At 47.4% G+C, this 24029-nt stretch overlaps 6 protein-coding genes across 6 annotated transcripts; 4 read left to right on the top strand and 2 right to left on the bottom strand.

Annotated features, from left to right (window-relative positions):
• Nucleotides 1-420: 420 nt before the first annotated feature.
• On the bottom strand, nucleotides 421-937 carry GIQ15_03186 (uncharacterized protein; the record flags this gene model as incomplete). The annotated part of the gene is made up of 2 exons (XM_033550603.1): nucleotides 421-876; nucleotides 935-937. 2 exons carry the CDS (start codon nucleotides 935-937, stop codon nucleotides 421-423), a joined length of 459 nt encoding a protein of 152 aa, XP_033407764.1.
• Nucleotides 938-5484: 4547 nt separating this feature from the next.
• On the top strand, nucleotides 5485-8298 carry GIQ15_03185 (uncharacterized protein; the record flags this gene model as incomplete). The annotated part of the gene is made up of 3 exons (XM_033550602.1): nucleotides 5485-6516; nucleotides 6736-7896; nucleotides 7954-8298. The coding sequence occupies 3 exons, from the start codon at nucleotides 5485-5487 to the stop codon at nucleotides 8296-8298; spliced, it is 2538 nt and encodes an 845-aa protein (XP_033407763.1).
• A 4614-nt stretch (nucleotides 8299-12912) lies between these two features.
• On the top strand, nucleotides 12913-14634 carry GIQ15_03184 (uncharacterized protein; the record flags this gene model as incomplete). The annotated part of the gene is made up of 4 exons (XM_033550601.1): nucleotides 12913-13236; nucleotides 13833-14033; nucleotides 14101-14239; nucleotides 14297-14634. 4 exons carry the CDS (start codon nucleotides 12913-12915, stop codon nucleotides 14632-14634), a joined length of 1002 nt encoding a protein of 333 aa, XP_033407762.1.
• A 3796-nt stretch (nucleotides 14635-18430) lies between these two features.
• GIQ15_03183 (uncharacterized protein) lies at nucleotides 18431-18938 on the top strand (the record flags this gene model as incomplete). The annotated part of the gene is made up of 3 exons (XM_033550600.1): nucleotides 18431-18595; nucleotides 18644-18736; nucleotides 18798-18938. The coding sequence occupies 3 exons, from the start codon at nucleotides 18431-18433 to the stop codon at nucleotides 18936-18938; spliced, it is 399 nt and encodes a 132-aa protein (XP_033407761.1).
• A 2228-nt stretch (nucleotides 18939-21166) lies between these two features.
• On the top strand, nucleotides 21167-22265 carry GIQ15_03182 (growth hormone-inducible transmembrane protein; the record flags this gene model as incomplete). The annotated part of the gene is made up of 2 exons (XM_033550599.1): nucleotides 21167-21726; nucleotides 21785-22265. 2 exons carry the CDS (start codon nucleotides 21167-21169, stop codon nucleotides 22263-22265), a joined length of 1041 nt encoding a protein of 346 aa, XP_033407760.1.
• Nucleotides 22266-22914: 649 nt separating this feature from the next.
• On the bottom strand, nucleotides 22915-23778 carry GIQ15_03181 (uncharacterized protein; the record flags this gene model as incomplete). The annotated part of the gene is made up of 1 exon (XM_033550598.1): nucleotides 22915-23778. One exon carries the CDS (start codon nucleotides 23776-23778, stop codon nucleotides 22915-22917), a length of 864 nt encoding a protein of 287 aa, XP_033407759.1.
• Nucleotides 23779-24029: the final 251 nt, after the last annotated feature.

The raw sequence follows: 24029 nt of genomic DNA, 5'->3' as shown, positions 1-24029 counted from the left end.
GTGACTAATACAGACCCTCCAGCGACGACGTTTTAAAGGCGTTTACGAGGTGAAGAAGATAGTAGGATTATACAGGGAGACTCTTCTTTCCAGGGTAAAACTTCTCTCCAGGTGAGACTTCTTCTAGGTGAGACTTCTTCCAGGTGAGACTTCTTCCAGGTGAGACTTCTTCCGGGGTATAGACTGTCTATACGTCTCTTGAAGAGGCGGCCATGTCTCGTCTATCTCGCGCCGACTGATCTAGTAAACGAGGAGCCATCCTATTCTGTAGCTTGGTTATATGGCAGTGAATGTAGTGATGGCAGGTAAATTATGAAACCCAGAACCGTCGTGCCTATTATGCCGTGCCGCCCAAATACCAAACGCCGTGCTCATGTCAATGGAAAGATTTGAAGCAAGATCAATAGAAAGCTTCAATAATCACTGCTCCTCGTCATCCTCGTCATCGTATGTGGGAACCAGGACGTCCCAACCTGGTTCATCCAGGTCCATATCGAGATCTCCATCCTTGGACGCATCCCTCTCTGACGGTTTTCGGAACCTGAACGCTACGGCCTGAGAATCTCTAAGATCAGCTCCTTGAGGGCTGGAGTTGAAAACGGTGCTCTTCCCCTTCCCCGCTGCCTTGCCGGCTCCCTCACTGCGTATTGCTAGTGGTTGCCAACCCTTCTCTAGGTTGTTCCGGTCAAGCGGGACGCCGAACTCGATATCTGCAGCGTCATCTGGTACAACTTTGCCATTTATTTCTTTTATCCCACGGCTATTTAATGCCTCTAAAAGAGAGGTCTTGATGGAGTCGAATGGTTCCACGGGAGATATGAGGAGTAGCACTGTAACGTTGTGGTTTTTGAACCGGAGTGTCCAGGTTGGTTCTGCCTGTAAAGACTGTGTCAGCTTGACGTCTCGACTACACTCCATCCTGGCATATACTGACCATAATTAAAATGCGAGAAATGATTAACCAACTGAGATATGCTATGCTGTTAGTGGGGGAGATCAATTTATATGTGTTGGTGCGGGTTGCAAGAGAGCTGCCTGGTGCCGCCTTGGCGTCGCCAAGCCTGTTCCTAAATAGCTACAACACTTCAAGCTTCACGGGAAAAAAAGTACTCTCAAGACTCCATACCAGCTAAATATCCCCCAATATTCCTGCGTGGTCAGGCGCCGTTGTTTAAGTTGAAGAAAGACGAAGACATTCACACCATGGAGCCTTCACAAGGGCAACTTTCACCCCAGGAAGATGACGGAGCCCTCTCGTCTGTTTTCGACAACAAAAGCCCTCCACGGCTTGGAATAGACGTTGGCGTACGTCTCCCCTTAAGTGCAATGGCTGCATTTGCTTCAGGGATGGCATTAGGAGCTTCACATGGCAGTACTAAAGCTGCGTTTCGATTTCGTGCGGAGAATGCGCACCGTTTTCCTTCCAGCTCTACCGGGTGGTACCAGTACCACAAGAGCAAGAATTATACATCTATGATCGGAGGGCTGAAAGAGGGCGTAAAGCTAGGGACGAGGGTCGGAGTTGGGGCAATGGCATTCTGCATATTTGAAGAGACCGTAGACCATGCCCGAGGAAATCGAGATTTTCTATCCACCGTCACTGCTGGGCTATCCTTTTCTGGAGTTTACAGCTTACTAGGTGAGCCCTTTTCCTTTTTATTAACTTCCATAAATCTAGGATATGATAATTTCTTGGTTGGAAAGTTTGCTAATTCAACTCACTGTTTGATTGTGTAGCTCGTCATGACGTTTATACAGCAGCTCGAACAGCGAAAGTAGGACTAAAGTTGAGCTTGGCTTATGGACTGCTCCAAGATTTGTTCGCATCATTTCGCGGATATCGACCACAATATATTCAGTTTATGTACAACATGGTTCGCAAGCCGGGATCTCCCCAATTGGGGCAGTGATAGTCCGATCCAACACACCTTGACGAACAGCCCGAGATGCGATCGCAGAACACTCTTCACTCTACCCACGACAACAAGACAACAATTGTGAAAGGAGGGCGATGATGAATTGGAAATTCCATGGTTACGGCAAATCGGGGCCTTTTTCATGGTCATAGGAGTCATTGCTATCCAGGTGGCCCGGCTGCCTGGGTATATAAACTACTCGATAGACGCTTGGTTCCCATATTTTCCAAACCACTAATTTCTCCCCATCCGCCTCCAGCCTACCCTGCACGGAGAAATACGCTCAGAGATACTAGACCAACAACTTATAAGCAACTCTCCAACTCAGAATCGCCGCCATGACTGATAGGGGGAAGGGCAGAGTGCGTCCCGAACCGCCAGCGCCAGATTTCATTACCGACGACGAGGATGAAGGCGAGCAACCGCCAGGGTACACAGAGCGCGATACTCGCGGTTCTAGAACCTCCTCACGCTCACAACGACAGTATTACGATTATGGAGCGTCTATGCGTTCATACTCGGCACGATCATCCCGGCCGCCACCCTCATCGCTTGACTCAGCCCTAGGAGCATATGATAGTTCTCTACCACGAAGATCTACCGAGAGAGTGCGAAGCTCACGGCGTGAATCAAGCTACGGGGGAACGGAATACACGGGAAGACTGTCAGAACGCCATAGTCATCCCCGACACAACATACCTATGGCACCCATAATTCAAGTACCACCAGGTTGTCGCGCGGCCTGTAACCAATTGCTCTATGAGCTCCACGTGTATTCGGGTGTTTGCATGCTCCAGCTTCAAACCTTAAGCAATCAAGGGTTGATAGTGGAAAGCCCCGCTGGCGAATTGATAGTTGCTGTCCACTTGATAGGCGGGTCGATTGGCGCGGCCATTTCCCAGGGGTTGTGCACACTCCGTCATACCTTGGCTATACAGCAAGTGCTGAGCCAGTATTATGCTTATCAATACTACTAGCATGTCGAGCGTTCAGCAAGCGTTTTGAAAGATCTTCTTGATGTCGCTATGTGATGTTATCTAACCATGGTCCCTCGCCAATTTGTTGCCTCATTCAGCTTACTCCATCGTTTAATATAAATGAAATTGTCATTTAACATCCCAGAGGGAATTTCCCCCTCGTAACATATCTTTCCTTCTAATAACGTAAATACGAGAATCTATGTTATTTACTAACCTTTAAAGGGTCTCTGCCGTTACACCCTGCCAATCTGCAGGAATTTTCCTGTAAAGAGACCCCATAACGGATTACTTGTGACTACGTACTTGTAAACAAAGCAGCTATGTAGGAATGGCATGCCAAAGAACCGAGGTATTTCCCAATTATTTCTATCAGTGCGAGTATTTGTTAGTCATCACTCGTCAGTTACAACCAGGGTCTATAGAACTACTTCATCCGCAGCCTAGTTCTAGACCCGGAGGCCAGTACTTAGTCTTTAAATAGGTGTATATTCCTTGCAAGGATCTCTTCATTGGTAGGCAGCAGCCGACGCCGTTGCAGCTGCCGTTGTAAGGGTGTTTTGAGTGAACCTACGCCATTAGCTTGTCCACTAGATCCGGTATCCGCCATACGTCAATGCTTGGAGTCACTGAGGACACTGACGAATGTTAAATCGAGGATAACGAGGAAAGGAATAGTAGCAAATAGTAAGCTATGGACGGACTATATATACTAGGGCATAGATTGAATCCTCCCCTTTGAGATATTCGTCTCCAATCAGCTTTCCTGACAGCTTGTTCGGTAGTTGACAAGTATATCAAGCTGTGTTATTACCCGCCTCGCTAGTAATATCTTCTGAGCACTGGGAGTCACAACCAATCAACACTAGAGTCAGAGTTGAAGGCTTAAGATGAGCCGGGGAGACGCTCCCGTGCGGAGAAGACGGCGGATCTACCAGAATGAAGATGTATAGCCGTTCATGGTGGCCTGATGGCTGGTGGCAACACCAAGGCAGCTGAGGACAAGCGAGAGATTTGCCTCTCTAGTCCAAGCGCTGGGTATATCATTATTCTTCCTCCATCTCATCGAGAATTCTCCATCTCATCAGAATGATATGCAATCGGCTGTACCACGTGATGTACCTAGCTTGGAGGTCGATACTCCATACGGGGTAGAGGAGTAATCTCTACCTCTCGCTTGTACTACACGCCTCAGCGTCTTTATAAGCTCAGATCTTCGCTTTACCGAGGGCCTAGCAGGCAAGCAGCACACGTATAAAACGCTATGGAATCAGCTGCACGGTGGATCCTCGCCGCCGCGGCCACCCTATGGATAGCGCGCGATCAAGGCGAGGCAGGGGTGCGTCCAATAGCTGCAGGGGCACCGACCTCGCCAACGCATCAGGTGGGTTTTGGAGTTGGTAAATGTGCAGGGATGCGGACGGTGATATTGCGCAAGGAGCACGAAGCCGAGCTTCTAGAAAAGCGGGCGGCCGGGTTTAGGGAAGGCGATGACAAACCACGGATGAAGAACGCGAGCTGTTGAAACAGGGGCGACCTACCGTCGTCTTGCAACGTGTTGGAGCTCGAGTGCGCACTTAGCCATATCATAGATGTAGATGTAGATGCAGTAGACGTAATAGATAGATATAGAAGTAGTAGATAGATATAGTAGATATGTAGATGTGATATAGGTAGATGTAGTAGAAGTAGTGTAGTGTCCACGTGACCAGCTCTGGGGAAGCCCCGCGGACGCGCCAAGGGATCGTGGGCGGGCCCTTGCTTGCTTGCTTTTTGACCACAGGCCGCTCCGTCATCGTCTCTTCTTTGTCCACATCGTCAACTTCACCTCCAGCACCGCAATCTCTGCTGCAGCCTCGCCTTGCCTCCCGACCAACGCCCGGCGGTGTCTCGCCGTCGCTCTCCTGCTCTGGCTCTGCCTCTCACGCACCGTCAATTTCTCGTTTCGCCTGCCCGTGCTGCTCCCTACTCGCTTCCGCTAGGGCCTTGCGCTGGAAGCTCCAAGCCTTCGGCCTGCGACCTGGAATCTCCTGTCCGCGGCCCCAGTCGACGTCGAAGGCGAGCAGGGGATAGCTTTGCACAATCTTCCGGCCTCAAAAAGAGCTGTCTAAACTCTATTGTGGTCGTTCGTGGTCGTTGTGGGAGACAGACTTCTCCTTTGTCACGCGGGTTAGCATCTCTCCCTACAGCGCTCGTTGCGCCTCAGTTGATGTCGCCTCCTCTGCTCTACTCATGCTGATATATAATGTAGCAGCTCGGGACCCGTATTTACTCCTTTTCAGAGCTCCGGCGGCAGGGATTCCAGCTCTTAGTCAATGATTGTTCTGACCATCGCATCCGAGCTTTTGTTTTTTTCTGGACCCAGCGAGCTGGCCGTCATGAATCGTTGTTGGACACGGGCTATATCGAAGTGAACTCCTGGCCCTGCTCCTGCGGCATTATCCCAGCTTGCCAGATCGCAATAAATAAAAATAACCATAATCGTATATCTTTTGGAGACATAGTTTTTGATAACACCGAAGATGAGGCGACATGGCCGCGGGAGCGCATCGCCGTTATCAGCGAAACCAGCAACAGCTGTTCCGGACCCAATGTCCCCCATCCGTACCTTCAACACCGAAACGAACCCTTCCCGGCCCGTCAGGCCGTCGCCCTTGGCCGCGTCACAGATTCGTGGAATGCCTCTTGATATAATCGATCGGATACGCTCCTTTCCACTGTTTCAATCTACACCGGAATCCTTTTTAGCTGAGATAGGGCTCCATCTACGGCCGCAAATAAATTCTGCAAACGATTATATCCTAACAGAGGGGGACGATGCAAAGGCCATGTATTGGCTTGTGCGTGGGGCCGTGGCCGTCACGTCTCGAGATGGCGAGAGTACATATGCGGAGCTGAAGCCTGGTGCTTTTTTTGGAGAAATAGGCGTCCTGATGGATCGCCCTCGCACCGCCACTATCATCGCACGAACACGTTGTTTGCTGCTCATCCTTACAAAGGAAGATTTCAGGAACATTCTTCCAAGATTCCCCGAGGTGGAGCAAGCTATCAGAGATGAAGCGGAGGAGCGACTTCAGATTCTAGAACGCAAGAAACAGAAGGATTCTCCGCCTGCAGCGCTAGAAACGACAGCCCCGGGGCAAAGGCGTGTTACCAAGAGAGTACGGGATACTTTCTCAGACGCCCTAGATTTCAGTGGAGATGACCATCGCGATGCCAACAATTTCAGTAAGAAGCGCAAATCGCCTAGTCCTAGCTGCCAGGATGTTCCGACCTCCAGTGCCTTGGCCAACGGGCTTGTTAGCGTGCGAATGCTCCTGAGAGAGCTCCCGCTGTTCGCCAATTTACCGCCAGATATTCTTCATTTTCTAGGCCTAAATGCGCAGCCACGAACCTTCCCTCCATTCACTGACATCATTCGACAAAATTCACAGGGAAGGGAGGTATATTTCATTGTACGCGGTGAAGTCGAGGTTCTCAACGAGCGATGTGACCCCGTCAGCCCTCGGCGTGTAGCCGATGCGGAAGATTCAAGCAACGTGCAGGTTAAAGCGAGGCTAAAACAGGGACAATACTTTGGCGAAGTCGTCAGTCTATCGCTTGCTCCGAGAAGAACAGCCACAGTACGCTCTGTGTCTGCGGTTGAGTGCTTGATGTTAAGTGGTGAGGTACTTTCAGAATTTTGGGCCCGTTGTCCAAGCGATATTAGAGACCAGGTCGAACGTACCGCCAGGACAAGGCTTGATGATGCCGGCGACGGCGACGTGGTGATGGAAGACGCTCCCAGCTCGGACCAGCTGTTTACACCAGGAAGTCAAGCACTGTTTTCCGCTCGGAGGCAGTCAATGCCTCTTCTCACCTTCTCGGAAACAGAACTGGAGACTCTACACAAACCCAGCAGAATGGAAGAGGAGTCTGTAGTGAAACCCTCTGACCCAGACCCTTTCCTAAGCGTCGGGTTGGATAACGTTCGATCTCGCTCACGACGAGGCTCTCTTGCTCCAATAATACCTGAAGACACCGCGCAAGACCAACAGTCTCAATCTCAATCAACGAGCATTAACTCTCGCTCCCGGACACCATCGCCTAACAAACACGCGCAGCTCTTCCCTTTCGCAAACTCGACTTTCTCCTTATCTCAGACCAAGCCTTCTCGTCATCGAAACAGTATCCGTCATCGTGGTATACTATCCAACGACCTCCTAGTTTCTATATTCCAGTATCTCGAGCTGCATACCCTGTTACGTCTCCGCGGCGTCTCACGCCAATGGTGCGAGCTATTAACTAGGTCTCCTCGTCTACTTCACTTCTTAGACCTAAGCCGTTATAACCGCAGAGTCACTGATGATATCCTCACTGGTATCATATGTCCGTTTGCCGGAGATAGACCGCGTGTCATCGATGCGAACAACTGCTTCCATGTTACCGACGAAGGGTTCTCGGCTCTCGCTAACACTTGCGGTACTAACTTGCAAGTCCTGAAGATGAAGAGTGTCTGGGATGTTACCGCGCCAACGATACTAGATATGACGAACCATGCCAAATCACTACAGGAGATTGACCTGAGTAATTGTCGGAAAGTGAGTGATACGCTATTGGCAAGAATTGTTGGGTGGGTGGTACCAGCGCAACAGCCAAACCAGAACCACGTCAATGGCAGAGCTTTGCAGAATTCAAAGTATGGGCAAAGGGGCGCAGTACAGCCGAATCAGCCTGCTGCTGGAACAGTTTATGGCTGCCCTTACCTCAAGAAAATAACTTTGTCGTACTGCAAGCATGTCACGGATCGTTCAATGCACCATATCGCTTCCCATGCAGCACCCCGGCTTGAAGAAGTTGACCTCACACGCTGTACAACCATTACCGACCAGGGTTTCCAATACTGGGGTAACGCACAGTTCCTACGGTTGAGGAAACTGTGTCTAGCAGATTGCACGTATCTCACCGATAATGCCATCGTCTACCTGACCAATAGCGCAAAATGTCTTCAGGAGCTTGACCTGGTAAGTCTCAACTATCAGCACCACACAGCCTTCGTTTATGATACTGACCATCCACAGTCGTTCTGCTGCGCTCTATCCGACACTGCTACTGAGGTCCTTGCCCTCGGCTGCCCTCAACTAACGCACCTAAACCTCTCCTTCTGCGGCTCTGCCGTCTCCGACCCCTCACTACGCTCCATCGGTCTCCACCTACTCAACCTCCGCGAATTATCTGTCCGCGGCTGTGTCCGCGTTACTGGAACTGGAGTCGAAGCTGTGGCTGACGGGTGCTCAATGCTGAACCTACTCGACGTCAGTCAATGTAAGAATCTAGCCCCATGGCTAGAATATGGCTTCCAGCACCGATACCAGGACAGAATTCAGTTCGTTACGGTTGCACACAATGGAAGGAGAACCCGATGACACGCCCATACTCAACTTTCGATCAAGGGTATCTCGGCCGACTCCTCGCAACACATCTATCGCCACTGATCCTTTGTTATACTCGCGAACCCTTTATTATGTGATGTACTGTGCTGTACGATGTACTGTCCATTTGGATTCTTCCTTCGTTTATACTTTGTCTTCATTTCGCCCATTTTTGCCGGGAACTAGAAATACGGCTGGATCACATAACCCTTTTGGCTTCCCCCCTTCAAATACCCCCATTGTACCATGTACCATGCTACTCTTTCTTTCTTGATTTACCTACCACACATTTTCTCCTCCTTCCATTCTTCCTATCCTTTTTTTTTTCTTACCCCCTTTTCCCCCATTTCTCCTGCTTATTTATGTCTCACATCTAACATATGATATAATGACCCTGATACGATATGATTGAATATTCTATCTCGACAAAAATCTAACATGCATATTATCCCAGTTACACACCTTACCTTCTCTCCTATGTTTTGTTTATTTATTTCTCCCTTCTCTTGCCTAGCATCAAGGAGCCCTTTCTGGGTTGGCGTTCAGATTAGACGAGAACGGACGTGGTGATTAAAGACGTGATGTGAGGTGATGCATTGGCTAAGGGTATGAGAGAAGAGGCCTAGAAAAAATGGGATGGGAGGGGATACCAGAGATTCATCAGCGAGCCTCTTATCTATTGCTTTGGGCAGGGAGCATATTGAAGTATCGTACATTGATTTTAAGCATTGGCATAGTTAGGCAAATAGAAGTTTTCTTGTAAAGTGCATATGATCAGATTTTTACGATGGGGGTGCTTAAGATGGCTACAGAAGGGTGCAAGAAGCGGTTCATACATTGGACTTGTTGACTACCTAGGTATTGCCTTACTGACTGCTCTGAGATATAGAAGAAGGATTATTTTGAGTTTGTGGTAGCTTCGCGTTAACGTATTCCACCAGTCAACGATCATCACCACTTAATGAACACACCCCAAAAACTCTGCATCCACCAAAACAACCACCTTCCAACAGCCACAAAATGGTCAATGAGGCAGCAATTGCTGCTGCGATTGAAGATTTAAAATCGCAAAAGACTCCTAATTACTCACAAACCGCTAAAAAGTTCAAAATTAACCAAATAACGCTGGCGCGGCGGTATCAAGGTGCTGCAGTCTCAAGAGCTGAAGCAACATCTATCCATCGCAAAAAGTTGACAAATGCACAAGAAGAAGTACTCCTACAGCATATAAATCGATTATCAGAGAGAGGCCTATCACCTACGCCCCAGGTACTGCGAAATCTCGTATACGAGCTCACTAAACAGGCTATTGGCATCAACTAGGTGGCTCGGTTCTATAGCCGGCACAAGGATCGCATTAAGAGTCTCTATCTCCGCACCATTAATCAATCCAGGCATATTGCTGATAATTCCAAGCATTTTGAACACTTTTATGAGCTTGCAAGTACTTGTTTATTAGTAGTTAGCTATTAAATATTAATATTAACCTCTTCTTTAGCTTAGGGAAGCAATAAATAAGTATAATATTACTCCAGATAATATTTACAACTTTGATAAGAAAGGCTTCCTTATTGGCCTAGGACATGCTATTAAACGGGTGGTTCCTATTCATGCGCTTAAAAATAGAAGGATAACAGCTATACAAGATGGAAGTCGCGAGTTTATCTCTCTACTCGCTGCTGTCTCTGCAGATAGAGAATAGATTCCTCCTACACTTATTTATAAGGGAGAAGGTGATCTACAAGACACCTGGGTGGACAAATTTGACCCTCAGAGAGAAATATCATATTTTGCAGCATCTCCGAATGGCTGGAGCAATGATAACTTTGGCAAGGAATGGCTTCAAATATTCGATAAGCATACAAAGGCAAAGGCTGGCCGGGGAAGAAGGCTTCTTATTCTAGATGGCCACTCATCTCATATCAATATAGGATTCATCGAATATGCAGATAAAAACCATATCTTGCTAGTTATCTTACCTCCACATTCAACACACCGTCTACAGCCATTGGATGTTAGGATATTTGGGCCATTAGCCAGTGCATATTCCCAGGAAGTTAATAATCTCTTACGCAGCGGATATGGGTATCTATCAATATCAAAGCGAGACTTTTGGAGACTCTTCTACGCTGCATGGAAAAGAGCTCTTACACCAGCAAATATTAAGTCTGGATTTGCAAGTACAGGGATATATCCTATTATGCCTCAACGTCAAATGAAATACTTCGATAAGAGACCTCTAACACCTCCGAATATCGATATCGAGCCTCCTACCCCTATTACTGTACGGGGTCTCCGCCGCGCGGTTAAGAAAGTGCAGCTCCGGCAGTCATTAACCAGCCTTCATATATCAAAGATCATCCGCGCTAGTGAGAGGCTGGTCTTCGATAAAGAGATCTTACTATATGAAAATAAGTCTCTTATAGCTGCACTTATACAAGAGAAGAAGAAAAGGAAGCGAGGCAAGGGTTTAGGCCTATTTGAAAAGGATAAAGCAGGCCAAGCGCAGATATTCTCTCCATCTAAGGTTAAAACAGCAAGGCAGCGAGCTATCGAGGTAGAGACTAAAAAACAAGATAAGATAGCTCAGGCAGAGGAAATAAAGCTTCAGCGATCGATTTACCGCAATAATAAGACTTAAGAGGCTACAGAGAAGAAGGCTCAAAGGCTTGCAGATCAACAGTAACGTAAGGAGGCTCTTAAGAAGGCCCGCGAGGAGACTGCAGCACGGCGCGCAGAGGCAGCGATTGAACGGAAGCGTAAAGCTAGTGAATTAGAAGCTGAGCGAATAGCTAAGAAGGCCAAAAAGGCTCAAAACAACGTCTCAAGCCCTATCTCACCTTCCCGATTAGGAAAGAAGAAGACTTCACCTTCTAAGGTTGCTCCTATCGATCCTATTACTCTAATACCCAATTTCCTATCCCAACCGCGGGGAACCCGTTCCGGGCGAGTTATCAAGCCCAACACTCGTTTCTTTTCTTAATCTATCTAATTTGTATGTAAACTAGAACCCTACTATCGTTATTTAATAGTCAATTTTATTTGTTATTTACGTTGTGTTGAGATATCTCGATATTTACACGCATGTTTGGACGTAAGGAGCATTTGGAGGTGGTGATCGTTGACTGGTGGTGATCGTTGACTGGTGAGATACGTTATGTAAGCAGAATTTACAACGTCCTCATCTCGACGTCAAAGTATGAAGCATGCGACCATTTCCTCGATTTATATCAGTAACGTGTCTATTTTATATCTAGCTGCTTTATTCTCGCTATATACCCTCTTATATAGCATATATACCCACTTTCCAGCTCACCGCTGTCGTTGGTAGGATGATACACAACATATATACCCCTCGAACCTATTTGCTTGACAGCTTGTAGCTGGTCCCTTTAATACCCCCACGGCTCCGTTGTATGGCTACGGCTCGAATCCCGAACATGAAAGATTGTGGCAATAGACGAAGAGTCCGATATGAGATCGAGTTCGAAACCCTGGCTAGAAAACACCTGGTTCTTTGTCATATCTCGTTTGTCGTGGACTCGCGGGCCTTGATCGTGTCGTTTCCACCACCAGACCCGACCCATCTATGCCGTTCTTTTTTTCATATTCATGACTCTATTTCGCTCTTATTGCGAGAAATATCTCGAACTAGAGTGGTGCAGGCATGACCCCATTATACCCTCGCAGAGCTATAACCCAGAATGAAAATGGGTGAACGGAAAGGGACAAAGCCTCGGGCAGAGCCTTATTCCAGGCTTTTGCCCACTTTCTTGCAAGAATTTGAAATGAACCTGGCCCAAGTCATCTATTACGTGCTCATTGTAACGGGCCATTTGTTTAAAATATTCTTTTTCTTCCCTCGAAAAGGTGGGGGTAAGTTAGCCGAGTCTTTGATTTGATATGGCTATGCTGAAAATCAAAGGCGACTTTAACATTGATGAAAGGATCTTGCTATCAAGAATGACTTTTGTCTTGATAGTTTAGATGTTCAGCCCATTCTCTCGTCAACAGTCCTGGCACAGTCGAGTCGCAGTTGTGACCAGCAGTTGAGCAAAAAAGAACAGGAACCCTTCAATCCTGTATTGATACAAAAGAATCCTTTCTCAAAATACCTTTCATGAAAGAGATTTATAACCTATTAGTTCATAACCATTATCCATCATGGGTAGTTCCGTCATCTTTGGCGCTGAAGGATGTGTTATTCGTACACAGAGTGTGGAAAGAGCCGAAGAAGGCTTTTTTTTCACCCTTGCACAATAACATGGAGACAGAAATCAAGAGAAAAAGAAGACCATCTAGTACATATATCTTGATCTTGCACATGCTGACAACAGTTCTACTATTCAAATCCACACAATACGAGACACCTATCCAGCTCTTTACCAGCCACTATCAATCCCCAGACCTACTGATTATACACTTCCTCATTTGTTGGCCTTCTTCATCCTATCATTTTTTAGCCTTCAATAATTCCCTAAGACATTCCAAAGAGACCTACCTTTGAATTCATCCTTTGGCTAGCATCAAGCTCCTATTCAGATCTACAACTTTCTAAGAATATCTTAGAAACCAACATCTTTGCTCGCCAACTACATATAAGTAGCTATGTCTGCACCACTCAAACGACCTTCAGAGGACGATGATTTCCAGGAAGAATCTTGGGAAGACAATCAACCCTTAGCCGAGGAAGACGAAAGTCAGGAAAGCAACCAGCTTCAAGACCCAGAGAATACCAGCGCTACCGGTGAAGATATGATGGAGGCCCCAGTAACAGAATCGGCATCATCAACGACGGGGGCTACTGCTTCAGCTCGCCGCCCAAAGAAACCGAGACGAGGCAAGAATAGCCCTGAGCCAAACTATTCCGAGATGGTTCAAGACCAGATGTCTGCGACCAACCGTACTGGTCAGGCATGCGATCGCTGCAAGGTGAGTTGTCTTCCATATTTTTATCATCAAACATTGTCCTTGTCCTAGTAGATAAGGACCAGGTACTGGCACGGTGCCGAATTCCCCTTTACACCTCTTTAGTCCTGTTTTCTTTGAAGGCCCATATCTGTTTGTTTTTGCCGGAATACATAAAGGCGACAGTTGTCTTTGTATTTTGTCAGATTTTAAGCCCCGTTGTTGCATCCTTTATATCGGGGCAGGTGTTATCAAATGCTTGTTGCCGCTCCATATCCTAACCCCAGTATGCTTCTACCCGGAAAATGCCGTTTCATTTGATCTGGATACTGCAGTTAGCGATCTTCCAATTCCCGGATCATTTTTTACCCCTTTCCCGCTCCCGTCTTGCATTCATTATCACTATAACTCTCACCTTAACTTTATAATGCTTCTAATCAGTCACCAACTTCCACACCTCTTCAATCACGACTCCTATGAGATTTTCCATAATATATCCCAAATTACATATTTATTCAAGATATACTAAGACTCCATTGATACAGGGACGAAAAATGAAGTGCGACTCAAATTCTACTGGTTGCGCCAACTGCATCGCTGGCAATCTGCCCTGTACGCAGACTGACCCAATAACGCGGGTATCATATACCCGTGGTGAGCTGGAACGGCTGCGAGCCGATAATCAAACCCTCGTTGCAGAGAACCAGCTTCTACGTGCCGAAAACGCGAGCTTGCGGGATTATATCCATAACGTCTTGAATGGCATTCAGAGTGGCCCTCCTCTCATAGGTGGCAGTTCACAGCCTACTGGTATGGGGATGGTAAGTAACTACACCGATGTCTTGTCATTACATCAATGTATATCTATTTGTTAATACTTTTATCCAGGGAACACAACATCAATATTCTACGTCGTATGAGGATCTACAGGCCTCTCAAGCCCAGGCCCAGGCACGGGCTCAGGCGATACGGCAAGCGGTGCAGCAAGCGGGACCGTCTTTCCCAATTATATACCCGCAAAGCAGACGTATGGGCATAGATCCTCAGCCAATCAATGTTCAATTAACTAACATGTATGGAATAGGCCACTCTGCAGTACCAGGGCTGCCTACGATGCCAGACCAGGCCCAATTTGGGCCTGTACCCGGGGCTCCCCAGTACCCCGGATATCATCCATCAATGGGCCAGAGCCAGTACGCTGGTCACAGCCAGGTGCCGACGCCTCATCAGCAGATCAACCAAGGGGGCTATCGACATGAGCCCCAGCAGCAACAAGGGGGGCAGCAAGGCGGCCAGCAGGGGCATAGCCAAAACCAGGGACAAGAACAGGGAGAATCACAGCAGCCTACGGGCATGCATGGAAGCGACAATGCACCTTCCCAAGACCCTACCAATGATTTCAAATATTTCCCTGATATTTGAATGTTGCAGGAAGTGGATTTACTACCTATGATCTCTTGGTTTATTTAGGCCAGGTAGGGAGGTGTTTACAGAAGCTCCTACATAGAAATGGCGTCATAACAGATGGCATTCAAGCCAAGGTTAGAAAGATTTTGGTTCATATTATGCATTAGCGTAGGTTAAAGGTTTACAAGGTCATCAGGATAGAATGTTGTATCTAGAGCAGTTATTTAGAGCGCCACCTCTCTGTAATCATTAGACCAACGCCATGCCATTCCGTACATATGCTCCAATTGACAGTCCTATGAATATCCTACAATCCTCAAAAGATAATGAAACAATAAATTGGGTATAGTACATATCTCGTTACCTCTTATTCCTAAAGCAGCAACAAATTCCCTTGCTTTCGCACCATTCTCTCACCAGCGATAGGTAGACCTCTCGGTCTTCACCAATTCGTTTGAAGCCATCAACATTTAGCCATAACGTCAAGTCATCAAGCCAAATAGGATCATACATGACAATCTTTTCATGCCAGGTCGGCTGTTTCACGCCATGGACACTACGCATACGCGGCTGTGCCTTGACAGCATTGGTAATTTGTAAAAATATGTTAGGGAGATCTGCCGGTTCTTTTGCATTAGTGTCTCCGCTGGGTTTGGTCCTAATAGGAACTGTTTGCGGAGGTGGCGAGGACGTATGGGGTATATTATGAGATGATATGGGACGATAACCCGAAGAACTAGCACTTGACCGGTTTATTGGTCGTTTTGGTGACCCCAACAGGCTCTCATCTGTGGAATCTTCTATTTCTATCATATCAGGTTGAGTAGCCTTGGGCTTAGATGAAGCCTTCGCGTTGGCAGGTGCAGGCTGGTTGGCTGGCGTAGAGTCCGCTATCTCCTTAGTAGTAGCTTTGAGAGATTTTGGCTTTGATGTCCGCTTGGTAGGGGCTCTACTACTTTTCTTCGCGGAAACTGATACCAAAGATTTGGCGTCGGCACATGATGGTGCCGGTAATATAGAGGATTTAGATATATCAGGCCCAGCTGGTTCGGCTGCAGTTTCGTCAATGGTTTTGTGTTGACTTCCCCAACACTTCTCCAAAAGCTCTATCATCTTTTCACGCTTCTTGAGCGGCTTGAATCCAAAAGACGCCAATTTCTGTGCAAGATTGGCTGTCGAGAGCTTGGAATAATCTGGCATAGCATTCATAGCAGGTGTAGCCTCTTTAGCGACCTTAGAAATGCTCGAACTATCAGGGACTTTTTGCGGAATATCAGATGTTTTGGTCACATCAGTTACACTAGCCTGGGTTTCGACCGTTCCAGCACAGCCGACTTCATTTAAAGACGAATTTTCTCCCGCTGTTCGCTCAATTGTGCAAACATCTAAACCGTTATTCACTGGTTTGTGTATTATCTTCGGAGAGGCGGGATCAACAAGGTCAATCACTTCAACGTCCATTAGAGAACCGTCCAAGTTACGTGAGCTTGCTCCCCACATGTTTTTAGACTTGGAAAACCTGGAGGCCCTCAAGCCTGTAGAAGGTTCCCTCGATACGCTCCGGCTTTGATCATTGCTAGCTTGACGTAGGGATTCAGGTTCGTTTTCGTGCTCTAGGCCATATACACTAGGGCTAGATTCTCTCTCTAGCTGACTAGACGTCCCAAAGAGCAGTGCCTGGCTGTCGATAGCTTTCAGAGCTTCTATTGTCGGCGCAGGTTTGAACTGTGCCAGATAATCTGCCTTGACACGGGCAGCCCCTTTGGGTTTCGCTTTCGTGGTTTTACGTTTCGAAGGGGCCTTCCCTAGCTGCTGGATTGATTCCACATTTGAATCCGTGTGTAAGTCAACATTGGGGTCTTCTGAAACAACGGGAGACTCGTATCGCCCAGTGGTTAAAGATGTAATCGTTGTAATTTTTGGTTTAGTAGGTCGTTTCGCCTTCCTGGCTGGTTTACGCTTGGCTTTTCCCTCGGAAGTACTAGATGTCCCTGCTTCAAGGTTCTCCGTCTCTTGGTCTTTGTATGTCCCACAGCTCTGTGGCATAAACTATAGATGGCTAGTTAGTAAGGCGCCATCAGCATAACCTCGCTGCAAAAACGTACTTCTAGGAGCTTCTTCGTCGTTGGCCCTTCAAGGTTAAGCTGGCTTTCAGCCGCCCGTTCGTGGGAAGGTTCGCCAGCAAAATTGAAGCCAGATATTAATGAACTGAAGTTTTTGCCTTTGATATGAGGGTCACGGTCTTGCGGAGAATATGGAGAACCTGTTAAATCAATAGAGACTGGATTTGCATCCTTTATAGGTGTCCAATCAGTTCTTCTTTTAGTAGCGTCTTCAAGCTGTAAGTCCTCGGATTCCCTTTCAAGGCTCTTCCCCGGATTATCATGCGAGTCAACCTTGCCGTCGAGTTCTTGGGCTGTTTTACCAGCTGATGCTAAGGCCGTGGTGCCAGACGCCTTTGTTACCCTCCCATTCAGCCTTGAATTGACCATACCGTCGGCCTTTTGGCTCTTTTGACTTGGCTTTCTCGGTTTTCTAGCTCGGGGTTTTGGAGCTGTAGCCTCAGCTTGCGCCGGCGCTGGGATGCCTGGTAGTTCCTCAACCGAATCATCCATGTTTCCAACTATACTATCAGACTGGTCTCCGAGTTTTTGTCGTTTTGTCCTGCGAACTGGTATATTCTCCGCACCTGTGCTTCGTTCCAGGGCAACCCTCGTCCTTCTCGTCTCTCCCAAACTGTTTGTGTTAACGTTCGGTTGCGGCCGGCCGCTGGCATCGTCATGACTCGCTGGACCGGATGTCAGGCCTTGAGATAGATTCAATCTAAGGTCTGGCGAGAAATCGACTGGTGCTAATATCTCCTGGATAAACGATGGAGCGTCCGGGGAGACGATGATCGGGTCTGCTGGTCCTACTTGCGGCGGCAAGAAGGCATCAAGGGTGCCAGGACCTTGATCGGGCATTTGCATATATACGTAGAGGTGAAAAGGACCTCTTCTCCCTTCATCGGTTCATATCCATCGCATGAGCTTTTGCTGTTATCGCGACTTGAAGCTTTCATCCTGCCTGGTCTTGGCGTGCTTTATTTAAAAGTCACTTGGACAAGGTTCGTCTCCACGGCAACCGTAAACTATTTAAACCAACCTTCTCCCAACCTTCTCGACCTTGACAAAGACGACGGACACACGACCAAGCGCATCTTGACAGGAGGACACGAAGAAGGCACGGAGCAATGCTAGCGGAGAATTATGCGAAACAAGCCTGTGGCCTGACTTATGATTCGTTTGTTAGCTGTCAATGCCCTATTCGGGACGTTTCTCGATAATGATACACACAAAGGAGCCTGGACCGCTTGTGTCCTCTGATGATTGGTATTATATGCAGTCCGGACGTTGTGAAAGGTGTCTATTGGAGCCACAATGCTCAACGAGAGGAAGCTCCTATTTAATATTGTGGCTGCCTTGCAGGACGATATCACTGCTGATCATAAAGTGGTCATTGGAGGGCTTAAGCGATTCCGGTAGATCACCCGCCTCAAAATTGAGATAGTTTTGGAACTATCGGATTCCAGGCACCGAATCTGAGGCCGTTTAGTGAGGGGGTGCCCACGGACTCTCCCCTCAAGCTACCTCAAATGGTGGTGGATATATAACTTGGTTGAACTTCCCCGAGGTTGATCCTCGATACTCCCCAAACGAAAACTACTAGAGCTCACCACAGAACTATCGCTCCCTCCTAAGCTTCCCCTGTTAGAAATAAAACGCATTTTACTCTCGAACATCTGCTCTCCATTCAGCACTAGTTACCAATAATGAAGTTCTTCTCCGTCCTTCTTCTCACCGTCGTTACGGCGGTGGCTGCTGCTCCTGCATCCAGCCCTATCCAGAGACGAGATGTCAGTGGAGTGGTAGGGGAGATTTGCAATGGAAGTGTCGGGTCTTGCGCCAGTGATATTTCGGGATCCAGCGCCCCATTTGTAAGACGACCCAGCCCAATACCAGTATAATATACTAACTCTGCCTAGAAACGTGCCCCTCAGGATGATAGGGATACTCTTGCTGTAGCGCCGGCAAAAACACGGGGGAGCGGGGGCAAGGTGAAGGGAGGAAATGCTACGGTAACTGATGGCCGAACTCATGCGTCCTTCTTTGCTAGTACGATATGCTAACTCTATTCAGAAGCGCTCCCCGCAGGAGGAGGACGAAGAAGAGGAAGATGAGGGGCAAGGGAAGTCGAAGGGGAAAGGAAAGGGAAAGGGGAAAGGAAAGGGCGGGAAGGGGAAGGGTGGGAAGGGAAAACCAAAGGGTAGCGAGGACTGAGAGGCTAGTGTTTGAATCGGTATAATGACCCAGTGCACCCTTTTATACCAGTAAAACAGGCTAACACTTACCTAGGAGCATGGTCCCTAAGATAATTCACATTAAAGGAGGGTTAATGATATTAAATAATGCTTGTATTTTGCTGCCGCGGATAAAATGGGTACTCTGATATAATAGAGTTCAAAGGCAAAGGCTCAGAATGAAAGATTTTTGGGATAGGCTTCTCCTGTTATGTTATATGGTTGTTAAAACGTTATCCACCGGACCAAAAAATACACTACTTTACTATATACCCATTTAATGCAGATAGTGCATATTTTTGCTATATTATAGAACACCCTGCTAATTCCACAATGTCCTATGGCTATCGATGAACAGGCAATTTGAGTAGCGCCCAGCATATCACTCGTAAGTCAGCGTCCCCATTTATAGCCGCTCCGGCGACACGGCGGGGAGGTGTTGGGAGACGAATGAAGGACACCACATAATTGGAGCGTTCAGCGACATCACTTTCGTCGGTTTGAGCGTTTCGGTTACATATATTGTGGCCGTCAGCAGAGCCATCGGGCGGACAGATAGAAAGTAGCATTCATGCGAGATGTTGAAGAATAGGATTGTATCCATATATTGGGTACTAGGCATTGCACTTAGATCCCAGGTCTATGTTGATAAACCATGCGGTATCCCCCCACAGAACCGCTAAACGCTATAAGCAATGGCATATAAATCATTATTATTAAAAGATGCGGCGGCCTATCAGTTAGGAACCCCTCAAAGCAATAGCTCCGAGTATAGATATCTCCAGCCGTTTTCTGTAGGTCTTCTCGGCGTCTTCCTTGCTTTGAGCTTGTAGGGAATCTGCACCCTTCTTTGGCTGTTTCTGTTCCACCAGTCCTGATAGTTTATACACCTTTTGAATCCTCGCAACATCTGTAATTTGTTTTAATGTTGCATCATCAAATGTTATGGGAGTACCTTCAACTGCCTCCCCTAGATGCTGTGATACGCTCTCATGTGTGATCTCCGGAGACGTGCTAACTTTTATCACAAGAAGATCTTTTGTCGAATCAGCTATCCCAAAGCGGCGGAAGGCATCTGCAATCTATATCAAAAGGGATATCGGTCAATTGGTATTCTTTGGACTCCCGCGTTGGGAGAAGGGCCTGGAATGGCGCTAACATTATTGTTCGGGCTTAAAGCAAACACTATCTCCGAGTGAACGTTTCTTGATTTTAATCGGTTATTTTCGTAGTCATTTATCGCTCTAAATGCGGCCGAAAGGATATGGGTAGTGGACAGTATCTACTTGGGCGGATGATGCAAAGAGTCAACCTTTTTGAGCCGCAAATATATGGACAGCACGAGGCCATATTGGTTCGAGGGCGGCAGATCGCAAGGACATTCAAAAGTCGTACCATGCTAGCATCAATAAAGGCATACTCATATGCTGAATTTGCAGAAATAAGCTGCTCCCTCAGAAACTGGGAATTCTTCACATCGCGATAGAGGGCAACGTGGATTACTAAGGAGGGAGGAAGGTGGGCGAGATGGATTGTCTGCAGCAGCGACATCGTAGCGAATAGGAAAGCAAGACAGGCAAAAAAAAGCCCCGGGAGATATTGTCACTCTGTTATGGCCTCTAAAGTCCGCGCGACTTTCCTCTCTGTTCCTTTGCAAGTGGCTGATAAAGTTGTCTTTTGTTCGCCTTTTTTTTGTTTATGTCAGAATCTTCGTGTGTACGGCGTCTTGGCAGTATCAGGCCAACGCCACTCCCCCCCTGCAGATCTGTTTGATTACGGCTCGTACGTACGCTACGCCTTCCCCCATATATAGAGGCCAGATATGGCCTGTTTCCCTAGTTATTATCATCATTCATCGATATTAGGCCTATTTTTCGCTCTTTGCTATTGTATCTTGGGCTTATAGGCATTGATTTGCCGTTCCGCTGTGTCCCGTAGAGACGCCATAATCGTACCGATCATTAGCGCGCTCCGATAGTTTATCTCCGAGGTTGATTTTCGACGATGAAGTCATCAGGTCACGTGAAGAAGGGTGACTAACCCGGCCCATTCTGGAATATTCGGGTTTCGATGCTTCAAATGAAGAGCAAAGGGAGTTTCGATATATAAACGCCAACAGCCAGCTTCCATACCGGCCATCGCCCGTCACCGGAGTTATCGTTATTTAAACCAGCTCGATATCTTCATTACGCATTAGCGGCACACGCCATGGCGTTTGTCCTCCGCCGCCCGTTTGCCGTGTCGGCTGCGGTCAAACAGATTCCCAAGCCAACAACAGCTTCCACGGCCATCCGATTCATCCACAATGGACCCATGAAGCCATCGTCATCGCCAGTTCACAGAGTATCCTCTCAACTGCCTTCTACGTCACCTATTAACAGAGCCCGCAGGACTTTCCAGGATGCCTTCCGCCGAGCAACCTATATGCAGAAAGCATACCAGCCTGCTGCGGGCGATCGCAGCAACATGACGCAGAAACTGATGTATGGAGCTGCCATCATCGGTGGAACTATCGTGGCTACCAACTTCATATTTAACCGCGAGACAAGAGAAGATGGCGGAATGGCTCCATATGAACGAAGCTTCCTGAACGAGACGTTCATGCACACTGGTCTGGGTATCGGAATTATCGGAGTCGCTGCTCGAGCCCTCCACACCAGCGGATGGTCTTATAGACTCATGGCTACCAACCCATGGGCTGTCATCGGTCTCAGCTTAGCTGCCAGTATTGGAACTATGTATGGAACCTTTTACACATCACCAGACAAGTAAGTACACGATCTCCTTGCCATACAATGAAGGGATAGTATGCTAACGTATTCATAGTTACATCCAAAAATACGCTCTATGGACTGGGTTCAACCTTGCCCAGGCAGCCGTCCTCTCTCCTCTATTCTTCATGTCTCCAGCCATCCTTGCCCGTGCTGGTCTCTACACCGTGGGCATGATGGGTTCCATCGCCTTTGTCGGTGCTACTGCCAAGCAGGAGAAATACCTCTATCTTGGTGGGCCCCTCCTGGCTGGTGTTGCCGTTGTAGCCCTCTCTGGATTTGCTCCACTGGTTCTCCCAGCTACTGCTACACGAACTCTCATGTGGTCTGAACGTTTGTGGCTATACGGTGGTCTTGCTGTCTTCGGTGGATTCACGCTTTATGATATCCAGAAGATTCTCTACCACGCTCGTTTGGCTGAACGAGGTGTCGTTAGACGTGACGTTGTCAACGAGAGCGTCAGTCTTGAACTCGACTTCATCAACATCTTCATCCGAATGGTGCAGATTCTGTCAATGAGAGGCAACAACAGATAAACGATTGGCTGATACTTCTAAAAAACATAAAGAAAAAAAAAATAGCCTTCCGCTATTGAAAGTTATGGATGCAAATGGCGTGGGAGCGAGGGTTTGATTGTATAAATAGCTTGATATTCCCCTTACGGTTGTGGAACGAGATTGTCACACGTCGTTGAGGCCCTACTCATCTCTTTGGATTCTTTTTTTTACACCTTTCTATCTCGCCCTGGCATCATTGCTGGTACCTCTCCCCTACCGAATTGTCATTAGAGGCTCGAATGGGTTCATTAATATCGAATTAGAATAGCATAAATCTAACTCCACTCGGATAGGAAAGCTCTACATACAAATTTGTTTTTGATTCTCTCAGCCTCCATCTTGGAAATAAATACCATCAACCCTCTAACGTAGTGTTCAGTCCAAGATTGCACTGTCAGTTACCCGTTGATGATGTAACTCTGAGTTCAGGCCTGGTAGAAGGGCATTTATTTAGTACAAAAGTAATGGCAGTGAGAAAGTTGGCCAATCATCAGCATATGCACATCCCGTAGTAGCCTCGTTCAAATCATACGTCCCCTAATGTCCAGAGGCAAACAAGAAGCCGAGTGAATGGAAAGTACTGAAAGAACAACGAAAACATGACGGCTCGAACAAAAATACGCCAGGTCTAATTATCCAGCTCCACTCTCTCGAAGACGGCTTCCTGTTCCTTTGCTAACCTCTCCGACTCCTTTAACCACATTGTTCGTTTCTTAGCAATACCGATATCGTCAATCAATCGCTCATAATGCTCTATCCACGCAATTCTAGTCTTTGGAGTCATAAATCCGATGTGTTTGCGCATTATCTCCTCCTCATCAAGCAATTCCTTCAGCGAGCCAGCGCGCGCTGGTCGCTGGCTAATATCGAGGAGTTCGTTCTGACATTGTTCCACTGCCTTGTATAGTTCTTCCACCTCCTTCAGTTCCCTGCTGTTGACCCCTTTGAACGTCATAAGGGTGAGAACCGCAGTCCAGTTACGAGGATGCTTCGCAAGGGGAAGGAGAACCTTGATGTAATTGACTGGCCACGTTGCTTTAACAGTCTGTCTAAGCAAACTTGGTAGGTGTGCGCTTTCAAATCCAGATTGACGATATTCCATCCATGGACGCTTCCCATCCGCAACTGCGAATGCTATGAGGAGGGTAGTGTCGGAGAACTTTTTGATATCCAATAACTCTGCGTTCCTGCGGTTGAGATGGGCGACCACTTCAAGGTAATAGTCTGGCTCCTCTGGATCCTGAACCCGTTCTGTTATGGTGAAATTTCCGTCGGTTGGATCGAAGGAGACTTCTATGTCCGCGTTTTCTTTGCAAAGTCGAGTGTACTGATCCGGTTTTCCACCACGAAGGATGATCTCGATATCCTGCCTTTCACGATAGGGGAACTGTTTAGGCCGTGATGGCTCTGGAACCAGAGGCAGCTTAAAGACCTTGTTGTCGACAGTGGGAGGGGCATATTCGTATTGAAGCCACTGCTCAACCATATTCATTGGGACTGGTTCCATCTCTATGAGATATGGCAGAGAAAAGGATGATAGAACAGTTTGGTGATATCACTGATGACTGGGATGTGAGGTTGACAAAATGTTTTAATGTCAATATCAACAAAGGTTTAGAAAAGAAGGCAAGCACCATTTAAGACGCCGAGACAGGACATCATCCATTCACTTAAGCTGGCTGGCGAGCTCACCTAGAACCATGATGAAGTGAAGGAGACCACAAAGCAAACAACAAGGGTAAA

This window comes from Arthroderma uncinatum (assembly GCF_011692745.1).
Source record: "Arthroderma uncinatum strain CBS 119779 chromosome Unknown scaffold2, whole genome shotgun sequence".
In the NCBI taxonomy this organism is placed as follows: domain Eukaryota; kingdom Fungi; phylum Ascomycota; class Eurotiomycetes; order Onygenales; family Arthrodermataceae; genus Arthroderma; species Arthroderma uncinatum.
Note: the sequence above shows the minus strand (reverse complement) of the source record. Positions and strands in the feature narration are given on the sequence as shown.